This window comes from Copadichromis virginalis, linkage group LG5 (assembly GCF_057382275.1).
Source record: "Copadichromis virginalis isolate Kocher_CV1m ecotype Utaka linkage group LG5, C_Virginalis_male_GT1.1, whole genome shotgun sequence".
NCBI lineage: Eukaryota > Metazoa > Chordata > Actinopteri > Cichliformes > Cichlidae > Copadichromis > Copadichromis virginalis.
The window spans coordinates 5,977,522-5,998,055 of record NC_140622.1 but is presented as its reverse complement, the minus strand read 5'-3'; the positions used below and the strand labels follow the sequence as shown (position 1 = coordinate 5,998,055).

General features: G+C 40.9%; 1 protein-coding gene across 2 annotated transcripts in view; it reads right to left on the bottom strand.

Moving 5' to 3' along the window:
• Window positions 1–230: 230 nt before the first annotated feature.
• phf2 (PHD finger protein 2) overlaps window positions 231–20,534 on the bottom strand; it is a 41,087-nt gene continuing 20,783 nt past the window's right edge. Inside the window, exons 8-22 of one of the 2 annotated variants that reach the window (XM_085455641.1) lie at window positions 19,632–19,719; window positions 19,241–19,347; window positions 17,998–18,089; window positions 17,808–17,897; window positions 15,585–15,938; window positions 14,995–15,111; window positions 13,481–13,596; window positions 13,086–13,264; window positions 11,505–11,572; window positions 9,049–9,215; window positions 7,932–8,239; window positions 5,495–5,590; window positions 5,296–5,405; window positions 4,902–5,214; window positions 231–2,441 (exon numbers count right to left, since the gene is read on the bottom strand). In XM_085455641.1, coding sequence (XP_085311767.1) covers window positions 2,353–2,441; window positions 4,902–5,214; window positions 5,296–5,405; window positions 5,495–5,590; window positions 7,932–8,239; window positions 9,049–9,215; window positions 11,505–11,572; window positions 13,086–13,264; window positions 13,481–13,596; window positions 14,995–15,111; window positions 15,585–15,938; window positions 17,808–17,897; window positions 17,998–18,089; window positions 19,241–19,347; window positions 19,632–19,719 — 2,294 coding nt within the window. In that variant the 3' untranslated portion in view covers window positions 231–2,352. The remainder of the gene's footprint in view (window positions 2,442–4,901; window positions 5,215–5,295; window positions 5,406–5,494; window positions 5,591–7,931; window positions 8,240–9,048; window positions 9,216–11,504; window positions 11,573–13,085; window positions 13,265–13,480; window positions 13,597–14,994; window positions 15,112–15,584; window positions 15,939–17,807; window positions 17,898–17,997; window positions 18,090–19,240; window positions 19,348–19,631; window positions 19,720–20,534) is intronic. The other variant, XM_085455642.1, reaches the window with a different exon arrangement.

Here is a 20,534-nt window from a genome sequence, read left to right as displayed (position 1 = left end):
AGCTCTCTTCACTGAGCACATTCTGCCCACAGGACATTTAACCGCAGCCACACCTGCTGTGAAAAAAGTCGGACTGCTTTGGAGCGCTTTTTAAGTTAATACAGTTTTAATGGTGTTGACTTTGGCCTGGTTTTAATTAATGACTCGGCTAGAGCTGTGGGAGGAGTCCAAGAGCCCGATGATGTGCGTAGTGCTGGATTTGACTTTTAAGCAGGACAGTGTCAAGCAGGAAAGCAAAAAGAAACCATGTTTAGTGTTCACCACACAAACTGTCACAACGCAGGTGGGACAGGAACACATTACAAAGTAGGTTTTCCACAGTAACTGTATTGCAAAAGTAAACAAGGCGGACAATCATATCATTCAACAACAATATGTTTGTTCCTCGGAGTTGAATTTGCCATTTCTCCATGTCTTAGAAAAGTGAGCTATGATCTCCAACAGAATCGTCTAAATACAGAAAAATATATTTCAGGTCAAAAAGGATTGTAAATACTTGGTAGTACTGTGAAGAACAGTAAGGGAAGACAGCTACAACAGGTATCATTCACTGTCCTGGCACAGTGGATGCATTTAATAGGTCGGACATACAAAAATAAACCACAACAAAGCAACACACGTATTGTACAAAATAAAAACCTGAAAAGAGTGTTTGATCAGAGCGTTTCGGAGACGAAAGCAGAGCGCACTGAGACCATGTCGAAAATGTCCTGACCAAAATAACGTGGAAAAAAACACAACCCGAGGTGTGATGGAGGTGTGGACGCGGCTGCTTCGAACCATAATATCAACAATAGTAATGATAATCATGTCACATTGGAAATGGTTGGAGACAGGGTGTAGATAAAAAAGTTTGCCAACGTGGGTTCTAGTGTGTCAAATGTCCGTGGCGCCCCCCAAATACACAAACGCCTAAAAAAGAAAGCAACAAAAAGTGAAGGGTAAATTCACAACTTGATGAAATATCCAAAACCAAAAGAAAACAAAAACTCTTTAGAATTGTACAAGTATAAAAAAGCTACAAACATTAATAAATTACATCACTGACACATAAACACTTCACAAGGTGCTAGTAAAATAACTCCAAAACCCTTCAGGATACTAGAACTCGAACAAGAGGCTGGTCATAGAAACTTTAAGTGTTGCTTTTTTTAATCCTTTTATGTAATTTTCCCTCAAAGCTTCGTCTCTCGTTCAGACAGAATCACAATACAATTAGCTTTGTGTATGTAAGGCCATATGACAATAAAATGTATCGTGTCTTCGATTGTTTTCCAGGCAACACCTTTACGTCTAATGACAACATAATACTAATAATAATAAAAGTGAACCTCTGTTATTAAAAAAAAATACAAATAAAAATTAGGACTATAGTGTATATCCATATATATACTTTTATTCATTTATTCTTATTAGCAAAACCGGTAAAAATGCTGAATGAAGCCTTAAGGGGAAAGGATACAAAAAGTAGTAATTTAAAAGGCTATGTACAAGCTACATTCTATATACTGTGATGTGTGAAGCTATAAAAATGCAGAGATGCGCCTATGTTGTCGGTGCTGCCTGGGAAAGCAAAAGAAGAGAGAAAGTATCCCCATGTAACCGCAGACGTGACGTGGATGAGGCTTATCATCAGCGCCGTGTAGTGTCAGTAATCCTATGGCCGGTCCTCCTCCGTCTGACTGCGTTCGCTTTGACAAACATCTGGACGGCGCTGCCCGCGATTCGCTTTTTGTGCTTTATAGTCGCTCCTCATTTGCGATCCACGGCTCGGCACAAACGAACAAAGGTTCCCGCCGACAGAGACGCACGCGCGCTAATCGATTCTGATCAAACACGAGGACGTTGGGAAAGGAGGAGGTGAATTTTCCCAGTTCAATCGAGCGTGGCAATGATAAGCCGCATCCAGTTAGTAGGAAATAACCCTCAAAAACAAACAAACCAACAAACAAACAAAAAAAAACCCTGACCCAAGCGCACATGCAACTGAATACATGCAAGGGATACTTTCACAAATCTTGGAATGACTGCAATGTAATTCTACTTCATGTTTTAGCAACCCCTGATAAACTCACAGCTGTAGTAAAATGAGACATGTTCTCTTAAAAAATATTTATAGTAGGTTCTGTACACTTTTAATATCTGAAAGTTATAAAGTATAAGTAGAGGCAAAAACCTATTTGACTGATGTTCTTCTTAGAAATTCAAAAATGCATGATTTTCTTCTTCTCCCATCTCGTTTCAGTCTTTTATCTCTTTTCCACGTCGTTGGCTTTAATCGGTGAACGGGGGGGTGAGGTTGGGATGGGACCCAGCTCGTGAATTCCCAGTCCTACGACAGTCCGCTGCATGCTACAGAAGGAGCTTTCCATTTCGATGGATCTTTAAAATCTTTCCAAGTCTCTGTTTGGCTGTTGCCATGCCTTTCTTTAGCCGCTTAGCTGCAGGAAAGACAAGAAAAGACAAGAGGTAAGATGCCGAGCCAGCTTACAACATTTTGTTTCCAAAAATGTAACAAAGTAATACATCCTGACATGTTCGCACCAATATTTGCTAGCTTAGTGGCCTTTATGCTGGAACATGTTCATTGGTCTAATAGCAAAAACATGTTTAACATACTCATACCCAACAGGAGCCCCACAGGGCAACAACAGCACCTCAAGGCGCTTTATATTGTAAGGTAGACCCTACAATAATACATACAACAATCATATGACCCACTATGAGCAAGCACTTTGGCGACAGTGGGAAGGAAAAACTCCCTTTTAACAGGAAGATAGTGATTTTTCATCAACACTGTCTGAACATGTTGTTCCAGACTTTTGCTTGTGTCCAACAGACAGTGGAAAGACTTACGCTCACCGCATACTTTGTTAGGAATGTCCGGTCCAGCTACGAAAGACAAATATCTAATTACACAGTCACATGTCACCACATGACCTTTTGAAGTTCAGTCCAAATAGAAAGGGGAAAGAAAGGTGATTTAAGTGCCTCTGAATGGACTGGTCTGAGAAACTGCTGACCTACTGGGATTTCCCCTCACAAGCATACAACCATCACTAACACAGAATGGCTCAAAACAGAGAAACTATCCAGTTGGTGGCAGTTCTCTGGGTGAAAATGCAATTCAGTTCAATCTCATTTAAATAGCGCCAGATCACAACCACAATCGCTTCCAGACGCTTTATATTTGACGGTAAAGACCCTACAATTATACTGATAATAATGCCTTGTTAAGGGCAGAGGTCAGAATGGCCAGACTGCTCTGAGCGGACAGGACAGCAGCAGCAACTCAAATAACCCCTCACTACAGGAAAGGCAAGCAGAAGAGCATCTCTGAACCCACGCCATGTCAAACCTTGAAACAGATGGTTACAGCAGCAAAAGACCACATGTGGGTTAGTAATGGAGTCAATCACTAATGTCATGTTTGTATTATTGATTGATTGATCATACTTTATTCATCCCGAGGAAAATTGGGTTAAGGCTGCCAGCCGTGCCAGCGCCAACGTTTATATTAAACATTATAACCGTTAAACACACAGGAGTGGCTGTAGCTCAGGAGGTAAAGAGGTCATCGTTGACTTTACCTCTGGGTGCTGCAGTCTACATACCAACTATACTTGACAACATACTGACCCCAAGCTGTTCTCTGACGCTTGTTAGACACAAAGCGTAGCACACAGTGCCTGCATGAATGAGACTAGTTTTACTGAGTGCTCAGGTAGAAAAGTGCTATATAAGCATTTGCATTTGTAATATTACTACTTTGCTAGTAACATTAGGCAGCATGCAAACTCAGATCATGCAGCTCGCTGCTGCGTTAAGTGTTTGTCTAATCAAGCCAAACTTGGCTGAATGGGCCACGAGGGGATAACTACAGTAAACAACAAGTGGGATTTGCAGCAGTGGGACTGTTTGTGCTTTGGCATCTTTCTTCTGGCTAATTTTAGTTAATGCCAGTGCGCCTGCTATTCTGACAAAATGGGCACTTTTAAAAGTTAATGCCAAATTATAGCATGTTGTGTTGTGGCCAGCAGAGGGGAACAAGACAGATCGTTTAAAATTCTGTTAAATAACATGTCTAAATGTCATTTCAATACTGGCGGGAAGAACCACATGCAAATGTAAATTAAAAAGCAATGCATTAACGAGAAGCTACCTAAAAGGATCCCTAGAAAACCTTTAAGTGAGACGCATTTCCTGGAGGAGGGAGTCACTCCCTCTAAGTATCCATCATTGGCAGTTCACAACAGTTCACACAACTGTCTCTCATTACAATAGGTTGCACTTTGCACGCTCAAAGAGCAGCGGCCGCCAAACCAAACTGTTATTTGCTAATTATTATTGATTACTAGTCCGGATGAAGCTTTAGAAATTGTAAAAAAAAAAAAAATCCTGGAAAGAACTTTCATTTGGCAAGATGGAAAACATTCATTTCCCTGAAAAACTGCTCAATTTAAAAGCCATTAGATATTCATTCATTAATGCTCCATTACTGAAAAGCTGCTACAAGAATCTCTGTGTAAAGAAGGCGAGTGATTCAAATTTATTCACGGGAAGTGAAATCTTAATCCCACAGATTACTAAAGCTTTAAAGACGTTACACGCAGCATTTGAAATTTTCTAACGAACAAATAGCCGTGCCTGTGCTTAAAGGGGACCTATTATGCTTTTCCTTTTTTCCTCTCTCAGAAACACACTGTTACATTGGCGTTAAATCGCTCATAACATACACTGCAATGGTTTAAAGGGAAATATATTTAGAAGTCATCACTGTGAGGCACAAAGTTCTGTCTGTTTCTGCAGGACCAACAACCAGTGACAGTTGCTCTGAGGATGACAGGACCATCCGTTGTGTATTTTCTTCTGCACACTCCACACTCTGTACACGTGCTCACCTTTGGCGTCTGCTGAGCCCACACGGTCACCCTTCGCCATGCCGCTGCTGTTGGTGCTTGTGGAGTTGGTGCTGTTGGGAGAGGACATGGACGGCCGTCTCTGGCTGAGGAAGACCCCGGGTGCCATGGGCTGCGGCCCTCCCGGTGACTTGACCGTTCCAGTGTTGAACTCGTGGTCTGTCAGGCTGCCGTCCTGGGAGTCCAGATTGTGCTCCGGCGAGCTACTGTCCTGAGAGATTTTCGGGGGCTCCTCTATTACTAGCGCCTTCTTTTTGGTGCTTTTCTTCTTCTTCTTGGTTTTTTGTTGTTCCTCCTTTTGACACATCATTTTTTGTTTGAGCAAAATGATCAGAAATATCTACAGTTGTGTAAGAATACAGTGTAAGTAATTTACCTGGTGGGAAAGCTTTGCTGCAGCCGCAGCCAGGCCTGTTTCTATGGACGCCACCCGGGCTCCATCTCTGGCTGGCCGCTCGTGTCGGGGAACTGATGGTCCTACGCGGGCTGCCAGGACATCCATATTGGGGTTTAGAACATATTTCTTTCATAAAACTCTGAAGCCAAGATGCTTCTTAAACAATGCCAGTGTTCACCTGTGGGGCTGTACGGAGTGTCGTCGCTGCTTTTCCGTTTCTTTGATCTCGATTTGAACACAGGATTATCCTCTTCGGACTCCAGCGAGGGGTAAACTAAAATCGAAACGTGGAACAGATTACTCACATGTCATGCATGTTAGCTCATTGCTGAGAAGTTGCAAAGAAAAGCTGCAATTACTTCAGTTTTCTGTAAAACGGAGGAGGCAGCATGCGGTGCAGCTGCAAAGCAGCTGTTGACTGTCGGTTCACAGTGCAGCCATTCCAATCTAGACCTTTTAATATCTGATAAATGGATGATCAAGATAAAAAATGACCTGTTTATAAAAGCAGAGCAGAGTGCCAGTCTGCGGGAGAAGCTTCGGGATTTTAGAGCGAGAATGTTCGTGCTAAGAACAACTAATTGGACCAATTAGAAGTTCAAAAAGCTTGTAAAATAACCGTTTGGAACGCGTGTTAATCACTTATTAACAAGCTAGGAGGCTCCAAACAGCTGTGTTTGGATGGGCTTCACAGGGAAAGCATTTTGCAGGAAAAAAAGATAAACTGGAGCAAAAAAACCCCAAAGAGACGCACGAAAAGTAAACATAAGCCCGTGTCACGTACACGTAATGAAAAGCTCCAGGCCAAATTGAGAAATTAAGCTCCACAAGCAGATACATAAGGGGCCAATTTGTTTTTAAAGCACCTGTTAGCAGCAGTGAGGATCAGACATGGCAGATACATTATTTTCTCATTCATGCGCTTGAAAAATGACACCAGACTGAACTCACAGAGCTCCGATCAGCTGCACTGTTTTTAGTTTTTGAATAAATCAGCCCTCCTGCACATTCAACTTTATTGATGTAGAAAACAAAAAGAAACAAAAAAGCGCAATAAAATAATAGTGAACCACTAAAAGTACTGCAATTTAAAAAATATATAAAAATAATAATGTAACAAAAATGTGTTTTAAGGTCCTTTAAGACCCAAATAAATATAAATGATAAAATATAAAGACATTGCAACTACTGTGTTTTAGATTTATGCATTTAGAAACAGCAAAACGTGAGAAATCTCAGTGAGGGAGTCTTTTCATTTTTAGTTTTTCCAACAAATCCTACAAAATATGATTCAAAATGATTGAGGGTTGCACTCTTAAAAGTGTTCAACTGGTTTTGATGCCACGGACACGTCCTAAAATTGTCAGATTGGGTCCAACAAAGAGCACCTTGTAGAGGCAGAGCTCCTTAATAGTAAAAAAGTTCAAAAAAATGCATCTTCAAATAGCTGAACAATTTCAGAAAAATGTTCCTGAATGCAAAGCCTTTGACGATGTCATCGTGCGTCATCAGAAGAGTCGGATAATGTGAAGAAATCAGTGCTGATATCTGTGATCTTCAGGCTCTCGGGGAGCTCTGCAGTAAACATGGATGTGATTCTCTCACTGAAACAATTGCACAGGTTACTGTCTGTGGACACAGTCACCGTGCCTTTAGTTACTTTTAGGATCTTCTGATTCTAAATCCTTTGTATCAAAACTAAAGTCTGATTATGTCTGAATATCTGTTTTTCCACTTAGCCAAACAGTTATTCAGTTCAAAGCAATTCTCAGTCTCTTGTGTGGAGCTACTTTTCATGTAATGCTTAAAGACAATTATTGGTGCATTAATATGAAGGCGAACAACAGAACAGTTCCAGTACAAACCTTCATGAAGCTCGTTTTTAAAGCGTGTATTTGTTTACATTTTGCAAACCATCTCTTTGAAGCTAACAGACGCAATGACAACATCCTGATACACATTCCCATTCCTGATCCTGATTACAAGAATGTTTTACCATGATTAAAGTTATCCCACTTCTAATTAGAGAAATCTCTTTACGTCTCTTAAGTCATTCATCCTACGCCCTTCAAAGCTGGTGGGTGTAATCGGGTGTAGCGCTGAGTGAGAGGTTGTTTGGATGAGCTGTTTTAATATTTTGGTTAAAAGGTGTTTTCTGTTAGAGTGACGGCTTCCTGCTCCACTCTGTGTGTAGGGGGAGGAGCACACATAAACATGCATGTTTTTTTGGAGACATTTTTGGGGTTAATGCAATCCCAAGACTCCAGCATATGAAATGTTTACCTAGTTTCATCACTCTGATGGTCTAAGCTTAGAAAGACAGCCATCCAGAAACACACTCTATCTTTTCAGTTCGTGTTTTTGTCTCATTTTCAGCATTTTCTTGGTTTCCTGTGATTCTGCCCAGACAATAGGTAGGTGTGACTTATAAATTCATAGTACACTGTAGCTGAAAAAAACACATCCTGGGTACAATAGGGCAAAACAGGGAATGCTTTGGAACTTGACCAGCACCAGTATCATGGAAAAATGACACTCGTTACCGCCGTCACCCCACCCTGCCCACGATGACAGGAAAATGAGGAAACAACAACAAGTTGGCATTTGTCGCTTACCGTAATCCGAGTCCTTGAAACACGCATCCATGTGATCTTGGTCGTCGTCATAATCTAGACTCTCAATACTGCTGCTCTTCCTGGGTTTCTTTGGCAGACGTTTAGTCGACCGCTTGCTGTTGTTTCCGCCTCCTCCTCTGCCGGCCTTCTTGCCGGCCTGCGAGCTGTGCGAGTTGTTCTTCGACTGGCCGTTGTTTTTGGCCTGGCTGTTGCTCCACGGCTGCTGCAAGCTCTCTGAAGACGACAGGTTGGCCATGGACAGCATGCCCTGAATGGCCTCCTGTGTGCTGGGAGATGCAGGTGGCTGACTGTAAGTATGTCAATAAGAAATACACAACAACACAGCCATTACATGGTGGTCAACACGCTGGCAGAGGTCAAAGAAAGAAAGAAAGAACTGAAGAAAGCTCTGAACCAGATCTCGGTGTAAGCTAGATTACAAACTGTGCCTCAGTGGAACAAAGAGGAAGGAAAACTGTCAAAAACAAATATCCTCTTTAAGACATCGCTCCCAAAATGAATCCACACACCCATTAAGCTATCACCTGCTGAGCTGCCACAAGAAACAAAGCGACTATCACACACCGCTATAATGAAGCTTCAGCCCCTCTTCAAAGCACCAACGATGTGAGAAATTAACATATTTCATCAATGTTTTCTTTCTTTCTTTCATTGCTCATTTGTAGCTTTCAGTGTGGTGGAAATAGACCATCAAGAGCTCGCAAACAGCAAAAGGCAAAGGGAAGAGCCTGGAGCCACGCAGCGTTTGATAGATTAACACGGGATGAAACAAACACTGACTTAACACAAACTGCTGACAGAATCGGTGTAAACTGTTGCTCCAGCCGCTAGCTGATTTTTCAGCTCTGAGCGAAGCTGTAAAATTCAGCTTTTTCATCCAATTACGTCGCCGCTGAGTAGGCCATTTGTTTGTCAGTGCCTCGGTCCATTAAGAGGAGCTAAAATTCATTTACTGAAGGAAAAGGGGGTCCAGCGGGAGCCATTTAGAGATTAATGCTGCGCATGTACTCTAACTCAAATGAGTTTAGAAGTCCAAGTTCTGTTGGTGTTGATGGGAATGCAGCAGAAAATTGACATCGGGGTTAGGTTAGTCTACCTGTTGGTGCCGTAGTCGATGCCACCCACTTGCTTGCTGGCCTGCAACAGGTCCAGAATTCCTGCGGCGCTGCCGCTCTTTTTCTTCACCTTGGAATTGCGACTTTTGACCTCAGGCTTGGCCTCCGTGTCTATGTGCAGCGTCTCTTCATCTGAGGAGTCTGTGCTCTGGTGTTGAAGGAAGTGAACGTACAGGAAAGAGATATGAGAGAGACTTCAAGTTTCTTTCCTTTTCTGGAAAAAAAAAGGAAAATCCATGTTCGCTTTTCTTGTAATGGCTTCTTTACTGCAGTCTCACTGTTTATCATAGGACTGCCGCCAGAAAGTCTCAGTAGGAGGCCCCAGGGCACAAATGAGCCGTCTGCCCCCGTCAGCCCCCTTTTTAGTTATTCACTTTAACATAAATGTTTTTAGAACGATGCAAAAACAGGCAATATTGATATTTGATTCTTCTGCTGTCGACTACATTCTCATTTACTAACCTTACCCCACACAAAGACACTCTAAGCAAATGTAGGGCACTTGCAGCCCCTCAGGACTGGACCCCTGGGATATTTGCCCACTTTTTCCATCTGCTGATCCAGTATGGAACTACAACCTCGTTTCGAAGAATAGATTTGTGAATGAAAAACCCACATTTTAATGTTAATAGTGACAGTTTATCTAACAGCTCTATTTTAATGCCGCCGTGCTTTTTTAAAATTTCAACTTTCTTTGTAAAACACTACAGAGATTTAGGACGACACCAGCTGCTTTAGTGTTAAATTATCTTTTGACATCATTTCATGAAATGCCAATAGTTAGTGGGGGACACATGTGGACTGTCACCCAGCCACTTTAGCATCAGGGCTCTTCTTCTGTGGTTCTGTTCTATTGGAGTGTGTACAGTAAGCAGTTTGATACTGTCTTGCTAAAACATGTAAGGCCTCGGCTGAATATTTTGTTGCCTAAATGGCAGCATGTGTTTTTATTAAACCTGAACATATCATTTAGTATTAATGGTGCCTTCACAGGTGCACTCATGCTTCTCATGCCATCAGAAGGCAGCATGAGCAACACTTTCTACTTTAGTCTTTTGGAGCTCAGACGCAGAAAAGAAGGCAGAGTATCTGATTCCTTCGTTGTGTGGGGGTCTTTAAACTTCTTCTTAAAGCCTTGCTGGCTGAGGGCTTTCAGATAGTGATAATCTAACACTGGTTTTCAGTCTTGTCCCTTTGCTACATAGATTATTTTATATTCTCTTAATCAATAATTAATTGCATGAACCACAAAAAGAAGCCTTAAATCAAATGTCCTCCTCATCGTGATGAACCTCTTCATATCTTCTATTTTACCAGAAATGTTTAAGCTACTTTCTTTGCACGGCTCTGTCACAGCAGGAATAGTATACACACGTTTCATTTAACAAGTTTTTATACCAAATGCTCGCAGTGGATGGTGTCGTGTCACATGTTGTATGAACCACTACAATATGGAGTCATTATGTTTACCTATATCCAGTGTGATTAAATAAAAATGTTCCTAATTAATCACATTAGAGCTAAAATGTTCTTTGTCCTTTTTTCAGTCTTCTGTTTTCTCGTCCCAGCTTCTTTGAAACATGTTAAATTCAAAAATATAATTTTTTCATTAAAAAGACAAAATTCAGTTTTAACATCTATTTATAATCTTTCATTTTAATATGTATTTAAATGAGTGGCATGGCATCACAACAACACAGAATTTGAAATATCCGGGGAAACTGCAGATCAAGGCTGTGATATGGGTTCTAGTGACCTCTCATTAGTAAACTTGGTCTAGGCTTTTTCTTCCTCTTCCTCCATTCATGCCACAGCTCTTTCTCTCATCAGTGTGTGTGGCTCCACAGCACAGGAAGTCTCCGCCTCTGAGTTAAAGGAGCACTGCAGAATTTTTTCACAGTCTGTTTATGCATCACATTAACGTCATAACTGCTTAAGTTTTATGGATAAAACGCCAAAACATTAAATTCTCTGTTAAGTGCAAAAACTTTACATTTATCGAGTGTGCGCGTCTGTCCAAAGTGATTCCACCACAAAGTGTATTATTTTTTGGAATTATTAGTATGCTTCATCAGCACATAGAACTTACTGTAGGTGGGCAGTGAAAGTTATTTTACAAATAATAAATAAGTATAAAATATAAATTTTTACATTTTGTCATTCTGTTTGAATGTCTCATAAATACTGATGTTCATATGTTAAAGCTTAGTGTAAAATGTCATCAAATATAATAAAACAAAGGCGCAGAACTGGAGCTTACATCTTACTGCAGTTTGCAAAAGGACAACTGTTTATGAGAATCAACCTAAACAAAAATGTAAGCACTAATTTTGTATTGATTATTTTTCTCATTAACGGTGGGAGGCTGACGATTTTCAAGCTGGGCCTCAGTGTTCCAACGTTTGGGAATAGCAGATACAGGTGATGTCGTACATACCTTAGTCACCGAGGGTTGAAACTTTGTTTTTTTGGCTGGCTGAATAGGTTCTCTGATGTCTGATAAAACTAGGGAAAAACAAATGTAACAATCAGCACCATAACATCGGAATTAGTAACATTTTAAGACTAGTCTTCCAATAAGACTAACAACTAGGGATGGCACCGGTTCTGACATAAACGGTAGTAACCAGACCGAAAAGCAGCGCACATTTCGGTGCTTTATTTCGATGCTTTTTTTTCCCTGAGATGTCATACACTTTGGATTCTAGCCAATCATTTTACCTTTGCAAGCATAGTAGGCGGGGCCAGGTACGTATGTTCTTTTAGAGCAGATTAAAAATGACCAAGGCAAAGTGGTCAAAAGTCTGGCTGTACTTCACAGCAAAAGATGCAAACTCAGCAGCCTGCAACAAGCTGATACTGTGCAAAGGAGGTAACACCTCGAATCTGATGAAACACCTGGCGACGCATAGCATTTTGTTAAAAGCCGAGAAATGCGCCGTATTTGATAGCTTGCTGCGAGACCTCACACCGAGCACATCTACTGCGGGTGTGGTGCCTGTTATCGGACCCGGAGTTAGCAACATCCCCAAAAACCCGAAGAGCAGAGTCCTGGCCCCTAGCCCTGCCAGTGTAGCAGAAATGATGAGGATGATGATGCAGCAGCAGCCGTTCTTCTCTGCGTGAGTAGCTTAACGTTGTTCGTGTGTAATTTACGTTGAGTAGGCTAACCACGTTATTACATTAATGTGAACTAGCAAACATCATCATGGCTACATGCAGCTGTCTTCTTGTTTGATGGCAGATGCTCCCTTCACCCTGGCCAAAAAGGCTAAAATGACCAAAGAAAAAGTGGAAAACAGCTAAACATAAAACCTAAACAATACCCATCCCTACTAACAACAACGCTGTGGTAACTCGTGCTACCACAAGTTAGAGATTTTTAGAGTTAAAGTGGACACTTTTGTTATTCATACTTCGTCTTTAGCTGAATTTCCTTCAGCTACAGTCACAAACGAGCTGTATATACTAACTCGTGACAAAACAGGGCTTGCTCTTCTTTAACAACACATTATGTAAATGCAAGTAATTCGACTTGAATTGCCGAGATTTTCTTTCTTTTTTGTAATTTTACTGAAAATTTAGTCAATCATCTGATAACTATGTCATTAAAAAAGTAGTCATTTTACAGTTAGGTCAGCAATCAAAACAGCAGTGATGCTTTGTGCCGTGTAGGCTGATGTTGTCACAGTTCTTAATCTCTCAAACAAAGCTTTTTTTTTTCCAGATGTTAAGCAAAAACTGAAATGTCAGAATGGTTTAACCATTATTTATGTACAAAAATAAACCAAACTGTTTAATGCATCTGTCTTAAAAAATCATTTTACAGAGCTAAAACATGCCCCTAAACATGTTTTTAATTTAGAACAGGAAATACCAGATCAAGAGTATATCGCTGAGTAAATCTTTGGCACTTTTTGATACATACGCATTGAAGCCGATACTCTGAAAATTGCCCAGTCTAACTTGATAATTTAAACAAACTGAAACACGAACCAAATAAGCCCAAAATACTCACAGGAAAGATCTCTCTTAACAGTGTTCTTTTTCCGTCTGATGGGGAATTCGTCAATCTTCAGCTCGCCTTCATCTGAGACGTACTCATACTCGTCTATCACTGGCTTGGTTTTGTCCTCTTTTAGGTTTTGTAATGATCCAAAAACACTTGAGTTGGTCTGAGGTTTCAGGGTCTTGGAGCTGAAAATGAAACCGCAGGACAATAAGGGAGTGATACGAGGCTCAGCCAGGCGCTCGCAGCGAGAAGTCCTTGAATTAGCTCTAATGGATATGCTGCTGATAGCCACATGGCTCTACAATCACCAAAATACACCACATGAGAAAGCTGGCGTGCTCGTCTCTTCAAAGACCTGAAGTCGAACATTTACGTGGCGATCGCAGCCATTCCATACATACCTCAGCAGTTTCCTGTGAGACATAGTAAAGCTGAATCTGTCTTTATTGCTTGACAGCAGTGTTCTGTCAAATTTGCATTCCTCCTCCATTTTCAGCAGGGAATCGGGTTTACTATTCTGCAACATTCCAAGGAAAATAATGTCAGAGAAGCTAAAAGTAATCAGCGTTATGTTAAAGAACAGAGAGGATGACAGATATCTTGGTGTCGCTATTTCTGGTTCACTGCATTAATGAGAACACTTCATGCCAATTTAAACCGACTCTGTACTTTTATTTCAAAGGAAAAATTAATTGCATATAACTATGTTCCCTCAGTTCTACAGAGCATCTGAGCCTCTCTTAGCTCACTGTTTTGATTCTAGCTGAAGTTTAAAGGAAATGTGGCCTCTGTCTCATGCCTTCATTTTTACACTTCAATGTAAATGTAGCTAACTGGAACTTAAAAAAGTAATCGTATAAATGAAGAAATGATCTAAAACTTGGCACATAAAGATTCTCAGTCCTTGTGTACTTTAGGAAACCTGTTAAACAATCAGAATTTAAAAAAAGAAAAGAAAAGACGCTGTCATTAACTGTTTCATCAACTCTTAAAATAAACCTTGCTGTTAAAAGGGTGAGTACCTCATGATGTTAAACCCAACAGGTCAAATTTTCTGACCCAATTTTCACTAAACCAAATCCACATAGAGGAATGCAGAACGACTGCCATGAAAGTCCCCACTGATCACACTGTAATTAACTGCAACCCAAGAACATCCATTTTCACATTTTCAAATATTCACTCCTCAGCTGTTTTTGTTTCCTACGTGCTGTAATCTGAAACAGAAATTTCACACTGCCGTGCGACACCGACGAGCTTTATAGACCTAACAGAGAAGCTGCGAGCCTCTGCACAAATGAACAGTGATCACAAGTGAAGATGTGGTTGTCAGTGACCTTGGTAAAGGTCTAACGGGGTCTCTTCCCCATCTGTAAATGTTTGGCCTGATGTGAACGAGCAGTGGGATGGAGGTCCTTGGAGGGGTTTAATACATTCCACAGCAGTTTGGCATTGTATTTTCCAAGAAACTAAAGCCCTCTAATGTCTTCCGTTCACCAAAATTACACTTTCTTTTTCTCCCCGCTAAAAACTTCCTCCTGTTGTTCTACAATAACGATACAACACGCTTTAAAAGGAGATGGGGGCATATGTAAATACTTAGATGGAATGCACTGGATATGGACATGGCGTAATTCCATTAGGTAAACTCTGGGAGGGCGGACGTTTCTGGAGAAGCCCTGATGAGGTGCAGGCCTCAAATGTGCGACTTGGGCCGCATCATTACTTTGGCTGATTGCTTTGAAGTGAAGTGTTCAAATCATTGTTGGATGGTCCTGCATTTTTTCTATTCAGCTGCTCAACTTGTAACCTTCATAGCTTATTGCCTAAAGAATTTCAAATGCATTGGCTGTTGCAGGCCAAGGCGAAAGTCTTCACCACCATTAGTTTAAAATAACAGCTCCGGTAAACTTACCTTGTACTTCCATTTCGCTTCAGTCTTGTTTTTATTCTGCTCTCTGATATCAAACTTTTCCACATTGTTCTGCTTTGACATTTCCTTCTCAGACATGCTCAGGACATTCTTAACAGCCTGGAAAATGAAAGCAATTACAGAGAAACATAACAGAACGATCAATCGGTGAAACTGTTCTGCCCTGCAAAGGCAGAAAGTGGAACTGCAGAAAGAGTTTAACTGAACTGTGTATCACATGTCTAATCTATAAAATCTTAATTCAATGCTTATACATACAATCATTTTCACAGATGTTATGTTACACCTCTGCAGTTAAAAAACGATGACCTGGTATATGACCGAGCATCGGCCACCCTTACGTAGACATAGACGCACTTCTTTGATTAAAAAAAGCCTGTTTAGCATGTGCACCAGTTAATGCATACTAGCAGGGAAAGCTGTGCAGCCAGTTATATATGCTAACACTTTACAGCTGCCTGCAGGCAGCAGCTGAACATTTCATAGCATAATCAGATACAGAACGGTTGACCTACAATGAAACTAGAAACCATCATTTCTATAAAAAAGTGCTAACATAACTAAATGCTCACCTTAGGCTTTTTTGGCTGGTCCATTTTACTCAAAATGTCCTTTGCATGGGACTCCAGCGCAGCAAAACTGGAGGGTTTAGGAGGTGGTGATGACTCCTTTGCTGACTTTGCTTTCTTCTTTCCTCCTTCCTTGACCTTTGGCACCTTCGGAGGCTTGGGCGTCTTTGAAGGTTTGGGAGGCTTGGGTGGTTTAGGGGGTTTAGGGGGTTTTGAGCTTTTCTTTCTGGACTTCTCTCTGCTGGGTGAGGGGACATGTGCTGGAGACACGGCTTCTTCAGGCTCGGACTGGGTGGACAACGGTTCCTCAACTGGTACCTTAATTGGAGCTTCGCTTTTAATGGCTTTTGTTGTGTTCTGTAAAAGAAATCAAGGTCAACTTTTGACTTTGTAACCTGCCGTTAAACCTTCTGTGAGTTCATTAAACCTAAATTAGGATTTTGTTTTTATTATTTAACTTTATCACTGGTGTGATCATTTACAACACTTCAGAATGTAGTCACCTGGTACTGCACTTTATTTTCTACATAAAATTACCTGTCTCAGGGCTAAAACATCGACACAGACACACCTATGGGCAATTTAGAGTGACCAGTTAACCCAGCTCCACTAACTGCATGTCTTTGGACTGTGGGAGGAGAGAGAGAACCCACGCAAACACAGGGAGAAAATGCAAACTCAACACAGAAAGACCCCGGCCTGATGGTGGAATTGAACTCAGAACCTTCTTGCTGTGAGGCAACAGTCCTAAGCACTGTGCTGCCCAAAGCTTACAGCACCTGGGATTCCCAGGCGGTCCAGGTGCTCAGGAAGTGTCATTTGATCAACTTTAAAGTCTATATGTAATGTTCTAATTCATTTCAAAGTTTTATTATTCAGATACTGGATCTATAGATGATGTGTTGCTGACATAGGGATGTTTCATATTCCAACATGTTTTTTAAATGACAATAATTCCATGTTCCTCAATATTTTACTAGATATTAAGAGCAGGTCGTTTGCAGTGCTGTGCTCTGGTTTTCAGTGATGAACTATGTTGGATTGATGCAGGGCAGACTGTGATATCCTTGGTCACTGGTGGGTTTAAAATCTGAGACACTGTAAGAGAAAGATAGGACCCTCAAGTCTAAACTGAAACTTATGAGAGAATTTTAGATAGAACGAAAGTTTTATGAATACCAGAGAAGCTTTTAAAATCCCATCTGTGTGAAGAGTGAGCAAACTCTCTGAATATTCGATGCATAAAGTTTGTGTGTCTTGCTGACCTTTAAAATGAAAGCTAATTTAAATAATGCTTCAAGGTAAATGCAAATATTAGTGTTCAGATGCTTTTTAATATGGCTGCTAAGTAGGAGGACTCGCTTGTAGAAGATGTCATTGATTTAAGTGTATCATGTTCTTTAGTAAAAACTGCAGAATTCCAGCTTTATACTGTCAAGAAGTTACAAAGCACCTGTAATGGCAAACGTAACATGAGCTTATATATATGTATAGGAGGATGTAGTTGTCTCTGCTACACCTGAACCTAGGGACCCCCACCTGGCAAATCCTACTTTAACCACTGGGCTAACTGTATGCTCAACTAAGAGATACAAACAAAACATAAAAACACATTCTTTCTATTCACCATTTGGTTGCAAACACAATGCCACTGTGTGTTGCAAGATAATCTTTTAGTAACAAGTTATCTGAACAACAGCTATTCATAGCACTAACATGGTATTTAATGCTAGATAAGCTAGCTAACATTTAGCTATCAGCTAAATGTTAGCTAACATTTAGCTATCAGCTAAATGTTAGCTGTTGGCTAAATGTTAGCTGCTAAGATTTGGTTTGCTTTTTGTTGCTACCACATGTAACAAAAGAATAATTTTTTGCCAAAAGAAAGTTCCAATTTTAAAAGTAAAGAAAAATTTAGTAAAGTATTTTTTATCATTGAGATTAGCGGAAAGACGAGGGCTTCATAATCTACAGAACATCAGCCTTCTTTGATGGCAATAAAATGTTAATTTTTCTGCAAATCTGACATTTGAGAGTTTATGGAGAGGCCTAAGTGGAAAGGGTTAATTTGCAAAAACCAAATATGAATATTAAGCTTTTTGATTAGCAAAAATAAGGCATCGTCCTCTAGACAAACCTCTATGGTTTCCTATATGTCATAATATGAAACATTAATTTCTCCTGGAGCCAAAAAACTATGAAATTACCACCTAGAAATAAAAATACCTCTGACAATCTGATCTCTTTGGCAAGATCCTTAATGAGTTGTGATGGCTTCATGTTCTCTGGAAGCTCATCTTCATGTTCCAGGAGAGCCTGTTACAAAAAACAAAACAAATACAAAAAAAGTTTCTAAGAAAATAGACAGATACATGACACTAGATACACTCTATTTTGTATTTAGTTGCCTCCATACCTGCTTTTTAGTCCAGGCTCTAAAGGCTCCATTGATGATTTTGGCACCATGTATCAGGTATGGAGCTGGCTGCTTATTCGCTTTATGTAAACCTACAGAGCAAAGAATGCAAATTTTATCACTGAGTGAATCGTGGCCTTTGAACTGTGAGCAGCTGGGACTACTGCAGTTAAAAAGGGCACAACGGACAGTGTAAATTCCCAGTGGTGGCGAGATTTACAGGATCTAACTGAAATAAGCCTTTGATCAACAGGAGAACAGCTGAGAGAAGATAAAGCTACTGCACTCCTCAGTGTACAGAAGAGGGACTCCCATCAACAGGGCGACTTTGTGTTTAGACAACACTGTCCTGTTACCTTAATTCAGACGTGCAGATCAACCCCAACACAGCCAAGCGGCATGTTAAAGCTCTTAAGGTGCAAGCCACCATCATCTTGCTGATTTACTCTGGATATTATCTTCTACTAGACCAGCTTTTCATGACTCACAATCCCTATTTATCTCACGCTGAGCCTAGCGCAGCTCTGTGTGAAACAAGCCTCTCCCTTTAAGGCCACCGTTTCTGTAAACCGACTTTCCTGTGACTGGCTGCCCCTCACAAACAAAGGACTAGTGGGTGGGGCTTCTGAGATTACCATATTGGGGTGTATTTCCTATCTTTGAGGAGAGCAGAAAATCACTGCCTGAGAGAGCCGTCTGAAGGATTACATGCAAATACACTGAACTCATTATTTGAAGCCACGTTCAATATGTGTGTCCACGACTGAACCGTATACTACATATGACAGAAAATAAGGAAAAGCATAATAGGTGGCTTTTCAAAAGAATAATGGCATATTAATGACAGAGCTTTATAGTTTGGAGGTGGCGTGCACCACACAAAATCACAATCTGGTTTTAACACATGAACATACACAGAAAATGCTGGAAACATAAACAGTTGGGCCACGCCAGCTGAAGGGAGTTTAAACACAGGCTTGTAATGGAGCAAGTGATTCTAGCTGGGCCAAACCTTTTGAAGCTAATCATCTGTGAACTCTGCGATTCACCGATTTAATGACTGAAATAATATTAGAGCATCCAGCTCCTCATCTGCGCTGCAGACATGCAGCCACATGCTGAATGTGCAGCCCAGAAAAAAAGATGCATTTCTGACAGTGTTTGTGTTTTCTCCGCATTCACGCATTCCTCTGGAGAAATATCGAGTGAAACGAGGATGAGTGTTTACATTAGAGTACCACACCTTTGAATCGTTCGAGGAGGTGTCGCCCCACATACCAGCACGCCGTCTCAAAGTTGGGGAAAGGAGTGAGAGTTTTGACCTTTAGCCGTTTTTCAATTTCATATGCCCTGAGGAAGATAAAAAAAAGGTTTCAGCTAAACATCATCACGGATTACTAACAAAGGATGGAATTCACAAAGTACTTCCAAAGAGGGAGAATTCATAAACAGAATTGGTGGAATTTGGAGCAGGAAAGAATTGGAAACTACTGAATAATATCAACCGAGGCCTTTAAGGTCACACTAGATCACCACAGGAATGTCTGCAGGAGGCACAGTGGATCACGTTATAACCCAGTGCACTAAAAACAAGCGTAAAGAATGAATGTGTGTGAAAAGGAAGGTGCCCAAACCTCATCTGCATCTCCACACTGAGGTTGTGGACAAAGTGTCCAGAGAACGCCAGACAGTCGACAGGTGTCAGTATTGCATTGATCCAACCTGAAGGAACCAGATGAGACAAGATAATCATCCAGTATTTACAAGAATAACATCAATGCAGCATTCTGAATGCAAACAACAACATTTCTTGCATTTTTATTGTTAAGGAAGTATTACCTGTATACTAGTGCTGTCAGCGCTAATCTCGCTAAAATGACGTTAATGCCATAACCGCATCAACGCGGCAAATCTCTGTTAGTGAGTTAACGCAGATCGCCCTGTGGGAGGGGCTGCATGGCGCTAACGTGTTAACGAGCTAAACGCGCTGATGCGTTGATGCCGTGCAGCCCCTCGCACGGGGCGAGCCACGTTAACTTGCTAACAGAGATTTGCCACGTTAATGCGTCTGTGGCGTTAACGTCATTTTAACGAGATTAACGCTGACAGCACCAGTATATGCATGTTTTATGACTAGCCACATGCGATCTGTCCTCTCTGGTTTTAAGACAAGATAAGGCTAAAATAAGAGAGTCCAATTTTAGGCTACGTGGAAAAAATATCGGTCACTGCAGTTCAGTATCAGATCAGACCAAGTAACAAGTCCTAAACAATGTGAAAAGGAGAAGCTGCTGAAAGTGGACTGCAAAGCAGCTTGCAGTTTACTTTGGGAAGTGCACCTTCTGAGAAATGTAACTACACGTCGGGGCTGACACAGTCTGCAACTACTGTGATCGGCCTGTTCTGGACCACTGATTCCTCTTGTGCATTTCCAAATACTTTTTTTGAATTCATCAGTGAGAGAACAACAATAATCGCTTCAGTATAAAGAACAATAATCACAGCATCGATACAAGAATCACAACTGTCAGCAGATT